Consider the following 10,075-nt stretch of genomic DNA (forward strand, 5'->3'; position numbering starts at 1 on the left):
CTTTAAGGGGAGAAAATGATTTGGCACACACACAAAGAAGAGACAGACCCATCTAGAAAACAGATGACCAAATTATAGACTTCTAAATATTAGTTTGCTTTCTCAGTTTCAGTTGAAAACATGCTTTGTTTTACCTTCTGTAGAACTTCTAGGTTCTCTTGCTTCTAGCCTCAGAGGCTCTTATTATAGACTGAAAATGTGAATCGGCATAATTAAGCCATTGAAGCCCTTCAGGATCATTTTACTCTTGAAATGACTCTGTCCGCCTACAGACATGTAAGATTTAAGAACAAAACATCTTTTTTTTCTTAATTTTTTTTTAATGTTTAAGTTGTTACTGAGTGGAAGAATTAGAAAAAATAGAACTACTGGTTACTCAGCAGGTGTTGAAAGATCATTTACACACATTCATTTAAAAAACATTTTTTCCCTTAAAAAATACTATCCCGTAGAACAATTCTAATTAGGTTATTGTCCTAGGTTGAATCAACCCTTTCTCCAGGCATGATTTTCTAAAGTTGTGATCATGGTAAATATTAATAACTTTGGGGTTTGGGAACCAATGAAGTAAAAAATATTTTAGTACATATCAAGTTTTTCAGATTCTTTGTGTTTTTCCCCCTCTTTTTACTGAGGAGGAAAAGTTATTCTAAATAGTTGTGTGCTCCATGTAATAGGAGTGATAGAGAATGATACTTTACAAGAGAATGTTTTACTTATCCTTTTCATGTTTTTTTTTTTTAATCTAGAATTAACTCAGTATTAGAATCTGATTTTCTTTAGAGGGTGACAAAAAGGTATTTCTCCCACTTAGTGACCAACAAAACTAAATTTGTTTTAGTTTATTAAGTAGTAATGATGTGTACTCAGTAATAATTAAGGCTGTCAGAGAAAATGGAGTGCCGTGAAAACTAGGAAGATATAATGGACTGATTTCATCTAACATCTTGATGAAGTTATCCCCATACCGAAAATGATCGAGAAGAAGGTTTTATTGTGATCACTGCAGAAAGTGATGGGAATTAAGTTGGATCTCTCAAGTGAAGATGGTAGACTTTTGTACCTGTACCTCTATTTAGTGAGTCTTTGGGAGCAGTGTTGATGAGGAAGGGAAGTGATGAGGTAGCTGTCTCTAACAACTCTTTCCACGGAGAGCATTCCACTTCATCTTAGTTAAATTCCTTTCTTTTAGCTGTGTGGAGGCTCCCCTATCAGTTTTCCAGGTTAGCTGTCTCTCTCTTCCTCTACCATTTTAGCTTTAAAAAACAAAAGTGACAATTTGAACTTCCTGCCTTCCAGGCCCCACTGAAAGACTGATATTGGTCTGATAAGGAGATATTTATTTTGGTCTAGTGGCTTCAGAAACCCTTGTCCCTCCTCAGGCTTTCTATCAATCCCCACTGATCAGCACCTTTCCTGATAAGTTTCCCTCTCCCTGTTTATTCTGGGCTCTGCCTGCTCAGTAAGGAGCAACTGATAATAGCTAGTTGAGATAACATTCTCTGAGGGATTCTTAAGATGGAAGAGAATTCTTTTTAAGCTTGGTGGCCTGCAGTGTACTGATTTAGAAAGTAAAATTTCTAACATTTTGTGTCATTAATATCTGGCCTTTTTTTCCTTAAGACAAATGGAGTCAGATACTAAGGTACCTTCCCCAATTTTTCTTTTTGTCCAATTAAAGCTTATTTTTAAAATTATTGTTACCCAACCAGTGGTCATCAAATTCTGCTTTTAAACTCTGGGGAAATTAGACTGAAGTCTATATTCCTACTATTCCCAAAGGTCATTCTATTTGTTTACATGTTCTAGTTTATAGCTTTCCATGTCATAGCTGCTATGTAGACACTAGTATAATATTGCCAATGGTTGTCAGGTGCCCATAGCTCAAACTAAAGGTTTTGTAATAATTAAAATGGGGATGAGCTTCCTTGACACAGTTTCTAGATTCAGATTTTTAGCATTTCAGGTCTGATACAAGATAGCAGTGGACTCGAGTCCCACGAATTTGGATTTCTTTACCTTTGCCTACACTATGTTGTCCTACGTAGGATTTCTGTATTTTGTAACTGGTCTTCCTTGTTGTTCATTTTCATAAATAGTGTATTTACTGAGTAATTCTGTGTTTACTGGTATAGAATACCTTCTCTTGGGGGGGGGGTGGCTTTCATCTGAGATGCTTATGTTTTCTTTGGAACTGTAACATAAATTGAATTGACTGGTGGAGCACATGTTGTGGTTTGGCAAAGGTTAATCTGTCACGCTTTATGATTGTAGGGGACAACATTTTTGGGAGCCAAGCTTTACAGGGCAAGATCTGGTTAAATTTTTGTATTGTGAGCAAGTGGTTTGAGGACACCCCCCCCCCCTTAGTCTTAATTCATCTATACATAGGTATTTATAACTGAGTTTAATAAAATTTCTATTTTTTAAAAAACCCATTGATGTGAAAATTAATGGCTGATGCTATTCAAAACAGTTTTAATCTGACCAATCTAGCTCATTGTGTGCATGCTGATTTCCTTTAGGTGAACTGTGAACCATCAGTATGACTATTTTATTAGCTTCTGACACCTCATGGTATTTTTCCACCCCATTTTAATAGAAGCTATCTGTTCTGGCAAGTTTGATCTTTTGCTTGAATAGCACTTTTCACATCCTATGTTCTTTACCAATGGAAACAAAGTAATCCAAACAATAACCCTCTTATGATAGGTAAGAACCCTCTTTCATCATTTTGAAGGGGAAAGAAATGAGATATAGCAAGTTTTTAAATGGTTTGCCTGGTGCTAATCTACAGAAGGGATAGCCAAATCCCCTGAATAAGTCTCTTTAAGACCTTTCATCCTCAGTTTGCCAGTTGTCCCTCTCTTCCTTGACTCAATTTTCTCCAACAAGTAGCGAGACACTGAAAAGGTCCCAAAACAGGGAAGTTCTTTCTTCTTTGGCAGTGTGCATGGTGTACCTTTTTCTCACATCCCCTAAGTAATTGTGTATTCTTTATTTCAGCTCAAACACACATCAGTCCAAAGCAACAGAGCACTGAGAAAAACGAGCTTTATCCCAAAAGTGTCCCAAAGAGAGAGCACAGTGTGAAAGAAATTCTGAAAAATGATTCCAACCATTCAAAAGGAAAGAACTTCTTCCATACTAACATTTCACCCATCACTCCAGAAAAGGACATGGATAACTTGAGGAAAAATTACAGCCCCGAAAGGCCTATTTGCCCTCGCGTTATCTACCCAATTCGGGTTCCCAATCCAGAAGACTTGTTGAAAACTTCTCTGACCTACAGAATGGAGAGACCTACTTACATTACTCATTCCCCCATCCCATCATCCACCACTCCTAGCCCCTCAGCAATAAGCAGTCCAGACCAAAGCTTAAAAAGCTCCAGCCCTCATGGAAGCCTGGGGGATACTGTTTCACCTTTGGCTCCCATTTCTCAAGAACATCGAGAATCTTACTCTTACTTGAATACACATTATGGCACAGAAGGATTGGGGTCTTACCCTGGCTATATACCACCACCTAGTCACCTTTCTCCAGCTTTCTTCCCCTCTTATAATACTCATTATCCCAAGTTCCTTTTACCTCCATATGGTATGGGCTGTAATAGCCTGAGTACTGTGAACAATATAAATAACATCAGTAACTTCAATATCTTCCCAAGATTATATCCATTCTACAGTAACATGCTCAGTGGAGGAGGTAACTTGCCTCCTACTGTGTTCAACCCAGCTACTCTTCCAAATTCATTGCCTTCTGAAGGATCCCGGAGATTACTACAACCAGAACACCCCAGAGATGTCCTCATACCTGCACCCCACAGTGCCTTTTCTATCACCAGCGCAGCCACCAGTATGAAAGACAAGCCATGTAGCCCAACGAGTGGGTCCCCAACTGCTGGAACAGCTGCCACATCTGAACACATGATACAACCTAAAGCTACCTCAGCGATGTTGGCAGCCAACAGCAGTGAAGAAGCCATGAATCTCATTAAAAGTAAGAGAAACATGACTGGTTACAAAACACTTCCATATCCACTGAAGAAACAGAATGGAAAGATTAAGTACGAGTGTAATGTTTGTTCCAAGACTTTTGGGCAACTCTCAAACCTTAAGGTAGGTTGTTTTGCCAATCAAATTATGTACTTCTATGTATGTACATGTGTATTTTTGTATTTTCCTATCTTCTTACACTTGTGTGAATAAAAAAAGTTCTGGGGCCAGAATTCTAGTCTTGATCCTGCCACTAATAGATAGCTGGGTAACCTTGGACCAAGTCCATTTCACCCTTGTGTGCCTCGGTTTTTAAATTTCCAAAATGGCGGTAGTCCCATAGGATTGTTGTGAAGACAGTACACTTTAGTAAATCATGTAGCATCATATAAATAGGAGCTGCCATCATTATCATTTTGATATGATAATAATAACTTTGCTTTTAAGAAAGAATAGTGAAAAGAATCTACTTCATTTTTGTTCTCTTTAGAGATTTGTATTATAATTGTTGCCAACCAAAGGTTTGGGTGACGTCATGGTCTTAAGTCACTAAACTCCATCATCCTTGACTCAGTCATACCACTACTAGTCCAATCCCCACCCCCCCCCCATACTGTATACAAATATTTGTAGCAACTCTTCCTAGGAGCCCAGACTAAAAACTAAGGGGAAGCCCACTTATTGGGGAATGTCTCGTAATGGATGTAATGGAATATTATTGTACCATAAGAAATGAGAGAATGAACAGCTTCAGGGATCACTGGGAAGTCCTGTACAAATTAATGCAAAAGAGAGTGAACAGAACCGACAGAACTAATAAAATAATAGTACTGTAGTACAAAGAAATGACATCTTATTGCTTTGAACCTGGAGGGATAAATGTCTTGATGCTCTTGATCACAGGTCCACCTCAGAGTGCACAGTGGAGAGCGACCATTCAAATGTCAAACTTGCAATAAGGGTTTCACTCAGCTTGCCCACCTGCAGAAACACTACTTGGTCCACACTGGAGAAAAGCCTCACGAATGTCAGGTGGGTAAAAACTTGTCCTGGGTAAAATTTTACAAACTGGAAAGCAATCTGTGTAACCAGTTCCTAGCATGCCAGGTAGAGTCCTGTAGGTTAAAGCCAAACAAGGTAGTTCCTCCTAAACACTGATTGCTGCTCCATGCCCCAGCCCTGTCCTATAATCTGCAAAGCAAACAGGCAAGACAGAGTGTCCATCCAGTGGGTGGAAGAGGGACAGGGAAATGGGCCACCACCTCCCGTGGATCATGCTCACTCAGCCCTGTTTGCTTAATAGCCATCATGTTGCTTAACCCCTCCCAGGTGCACCTCTTTTCATTCTCTTGATATTCCCATCTCCTCTCCCAAATGTAGGTCTGTCACAAACGATTCAGCAGCACCAGCAACCTGAAGACCCACCTGCGACTTCACTCTGGAGAGAAACCATACCAGTGTAAGCTGTGCCCGGCCAAGTTCACCCAGTTTGTGCACCTGAAACTCCATAAGCGCCTACACACTCGAGAGAGGCCACACAAGTGTACTCAGTGCCACAAGAGCTACATCCACCTCTGTAGTCTCAACGTTCACCTGAATGGTTATTGCCCCCTGGCCCCAACCTCCGGTCTGCCCATGGAGGACCTGACCCGAGTCAATGAAGAAATAGAAAAGTTTGACATCAGTGACAATGCAGACCGACTGGAAGATGCAGAGGATGCTGCCGATATGACCTCTGTGGTGGAGAAAGAAATCCTGGCTTTGCTCAGAAGAGAGATGGAAGGAGCCAACCTGAAAATGTCTTTGCAAAGGAACATGGGGAATGGACTCATCTCCTCAGGGTGTAACTTTTACGAGACATCAGACCCATCCCTCATGAAGTTGCCTCACAGTCACCCACTACCTCTGTTACCTGTAAAGGTCAAACAAGAAACAGTTGAACCAATGGATCCTTAAGACTTTCAGGAATGAAAGGAGTGGTTTATATATGTATATATACATATATATATATATAAAATTAATTTATGACTTGGCACGTCAGGATGCCTTGTAGCAAATTTGTACATTGAATCCAATGCTGCAAAGCTTACCTGGCATCACAGAAGAGTTCCCCTCACACTTTTCCTCCAGTTCAAAGAAGGAACTCTGAAGTTATTGTAATCTCAGGGCATAAAGAGAGCAAAAGACTTATTATATGTATACGTATTATATATACATACATATATATATATATTTGACTGCGTGTGTTTTTAATATGTTTGTAAGTATGTTTGCGTAGCCTTTGCCATTACTAAAGACAATCTCCTATCTATAATTATTTTTCAATGATAGTACTTTATAATTTATTATGCAATTTATCATTTTAAAAGCAATAATTAGAAAATGTTTACAATGACTGGAAAAATCATTGTAATTTGAGTATAAATGTTTGGGTGTGTTTTTTTTGTTTGTTTTTTTGTTCTGTCTTATAGCCATTCTTTGTAGATAATTTCTGCACATCTGTCTAAATTAAGGTAAAGTTAAAATTGGAAAAACAGAAATACATTACTTCAGTCAATATGCCTACTTAGTAAAGGTTTGAAAATGGGGTTTTGTATTGCCAAAGGTGGATATGTTGAATCATACTTGAGATCATATAGTTTGAACAGCATTGTGTAACTTGGGGGGGAAGATGTGCAGAATTACCCAATAATAATTTGGATAGTGGCAATACAGAAAGGAATCCTGCCTCTTGTGTAGGTAGTCCAGACATTTTTTTTTCCCCTTACCTACAGCTCTACCCAGAAGAGTGACATGACCAGGAAGGCTGTGCCAACCTGACTTTTTATGCCAATGAGCAGGGGTTGTTGTTGTTTGGTTGGTTGAATCTGTTTTATTTTTTGCTTTTGATTTCTGAAAGCAATACAGAACCCCAGAGTCACACAATCTATCACCAAACTGCCGTATAACTTTGCATCCCAGTGTAGCAACTGAAAATGTGAAGATGATAAAAATGCCATGTTTAATACCACTGTTGCAAGCACAAGTGGTTTCTTTGTGTGTATAGTTTTTCAGGTTGTAGTTTGGGGTGTTTTGTATGTTGTATGTATGTATGTTTTAAATTCTAGATGTCAGAATTGCACAAACGTGGTGCTTTCCCAGAAAAGATTTTGGGAGTTAGAAAGGCTCAGGCCACATTTTGAAAAACTTAAGCAAAAAAAACAACAACAAAAACCAAAAACGGGTATTTTCTCGTTGTCTCTGGGTAGAAATGAGTGATGAACATTCCTGTTTCAGCACATCAGTTTTGTTTTGTTTTCTGTAAGACTCAGATTTTCCTCAGTATTTGCATTTGTACATTTTGTGGTTAATTTAATTGAAGATGAAAAGGGCATTGCAAAGTTATTCAACAACAATTACCTCATTGAGTGTGTCCAGTAGTGCAGGAAATGCTGTTTTATCTATCTAATGCTTTGCTACTTTAGAGAAGAAACCGAATGTGCGCAGAAAATGTAGGCTGTTGTTTGCTTTTTTTTCTTTTAAGTTTCTTTCTATCTCCTTTAAACTTAAAAATCATACTGAAGGACTGGGGTCAGAAAAGGGGAGGGTGGGAGTGGAAGGGTAGGATAGTAAGAGAGTTGGGAGCAGAGAGGGGCAATCAAGTACCTATTGAGCTCTTCTTGCATGCAAGGCACTGTGGTAAATCTACTGGAGAAAGCAAACCTGTCTTGAAGGAACTTAAAAGTTTAGTTAGGGAGACAACATATACACCTAAAAACATAACTACCAGTGGGGTCAGATTCTGGGAATTTCATCTTAATGGGGCCCCAAAATTCAGGGAAGGGAAAAGACACCCCTGTCCTCCTCCCCTTCTGCATCATCAGTGCCCCTGATTACACCTGAGAGTGGTGGGCCAGATGAAGACAATCTCAAAGGGGCCAGTCTTTTCCTTTTTTTCCCCCCTTCCTCCAAGCGCATGAGTGTATTATTTTTTCCCTTCCATTTGCTAAGCCCAAAGATCTCATGTCAGCATTCAAGGTGTAGCAAAGAATGGTGTATATTTATGCATTTTATTTATACCACTTTACCATATATGTATATGTAATATATATTTATATCACATTGTGAGCCAAACCATGTAATAGGACCTAATTTGCATAAAAGATGAAACTCAAACCTTTTCAGAGGACTTTGCATCACACCTGATGACCTCAAACCCAGGACCATGATGTTCTGGGCATTTTATAGAATTTTTCTTCTGAATATGTCTGCTCCCTTGGGGTTCTAAGGTCCAACAGGGAAGACTGGCCCAAAAAAGAACTTTGACAGGAAAGGGAAATAAAAATCCTACCCTGTGTGAGGGAGCACCCCAAAGACCAGTGGATATGAGTAGAATAAATCATCTTTAAGTGTCAGGGACAGTAATGGAGCTTCATTTCATTTGGACACATCTGAGTTATGTGGTCACACCCAATGTCAGAAGCAAAGCTCATGACACCCATCACCACTCAGCATATATTGTCTTTAGGTCCTTGTTACTTTACAGGTCTCTGAGCAGACCATTTTAGAAATTGCATGATTTTCAGCTGGAAATGAAAATGGCAAATAGGTGGACAACTAGGAAACAAAAACCCAATTTAAGATAACCCAGGGAAGTTTTATAAATGAGACTTTTGCTGGACAAGTTAGTTATAGTGTATATTGCAAGGCTGACAAATTTGTAGCAATGTGGTTTAACAAATAGAGTACTTAAATGTAGATAAACCAAAGTATCACTACTGGGACACTGGACACACTTTCCTTATCCTTAACTCCTGTTCCCCCATCTTTTTTGGCCTTTAGGGCTTTTGTGTACTTCATACAAGTTTTTCAAGGATTTATATACTGCAGCTTTAAAAATTTTGAATTCTCTTTACTATCCACAGTTCTCCTGACCCTCCCCTGTTTAGGCCTCTTTACATGTGAATGTAGCAAACAATCAGAAGTGGTTTTGCTTTTCTCTACTCAAAGGAAAAACTGACCAAAGTTAATGGGCTTTTTTTATTTTGCTAGAACAACAAACTTATCTTATGTTTACGAACTGGTTTACATTGTTATTTATGTACAAATTGTCAAAATGTAAATTAAATATAAATGTTCATGCTTTACTTGTTCCTGCCATGTCTTCAGCTGTCTCAATAGTAGCTTTGTGTACACACAGAGAGGGCTGCCACAGGCAGACTTGAAAGGTTTAACTCCTTTTTTTGATGTCACTTCCCAATTCTCTACCCCAACATTATAGGAGTCTTCATTACCATAATGATGAAAAGTGGAACACACACACTGGCTGTGTCTGACAGTGTATATTTACTTTGTTAGTGGACTCAACCTTTCCACCTCTTCTCATTACCTACAAGAGAAAAGACCCAATTCAACATTAGTCTCTTGAATTGACTAGGCACCAGAACATGACTTTCAGTATTTTTTTCCTTTTACATCATTGGATTCTTATAGTGTAAATTCTTTCATACATGAAAAGTCTTTGCAAGTTGATCTGAATTCTTCATAGAAGCTGTTTCTTATTTATTACATTCATGGGCCATTTATGTTTAATCTAATGGGCATCCACTTTGTTTCCATTTTTCTTTACTGCCACAAAATACTACTGTAGCTCCATTTTAAAATACATAGAATTTTCCCCCCTGCCTTTGGCCTCCTTTGGTTGTGTAGTAGGCAAACTTTGGAAATAGAGAAAGTCTTGTACCTAATCTGGCATGTTAGTCCTCTTGAACAGTCTCTGGGTACCAGGTCATTTCCCTCCTCTCAAACCTGATTCCAGGAAAAGATCTTTGGTTTTAAAGTCATTTATCAAGTAATCAATCAAAAGTATCAGCCCGGGTTGAGGGCAGGACCTTAGGGGGGTGGACAGAGGCTAGTTTTTGACTTTTAGAAATGATTCCACAAAGGCAAGTCTCAACTCTGCCTAGGCTTAGGTCAGGTGGATAAATGTAAGCTCAAACATGGGAGTCTAGAAACAAATATGTTCCATTGGGTCTATGGGAATGTGGGCCTCTAAGAGGGCAGGGATTAAAGTGAATTCTGTCATTGGGATTCTGAAC

General features: G+C 38.9%; 1 protein-coding gene across 4 annotated transcripts in view; it reads left to right on the top strand.

The window, feature by feature from the left end:
* Positions 1 to 9,124, top strand: part of PRDM1 (PR/SET domain 1) — a 45,833-nt gene extending 36,709 nt beyond the window's left edge. For all 4 annotated transcript variants that reach the window (XM_016431217.2, XM_056818629.1, XM_003340474.4 and 1 more), the window contains 3 exons: positions 3,007 to 4,121; positions 4,902 to 5,030; positions 5,379 to 9,124. In XM_016431217.2, the coding sequence (XP_016286703.2) occupies positions 3,007 to 4,121; positions 4,902 to 5,030; positions 5,379 to 5,954 (1,820 nt within the window). In that variant the 3' untranslated portion in view covers positions 5,955 to 9,124. The remainder of the gene's footprint in view (positions 1 to 3,006; positions 4,122 to 4,901; positions 5,031 to 5,378) is intronic.
* The last annotated feature ends 951 nt before the right edge of the window (positions 9,125 to 10,075 follow it).

This window comes from Monodelphis domestica, chromosome 2, assembly GCF_027887165.1.
Source record: "Monodelphis domestica isolate mMonDom1 chromosome 2, mMonDom1.pri, whole genome shotgun sequence".
NCBI lineage: Eukaryota > Metazoa > Chordata > Mammalia > Didelphimorphia > Didelphidae > Monodelphis > Monodelphis domestica.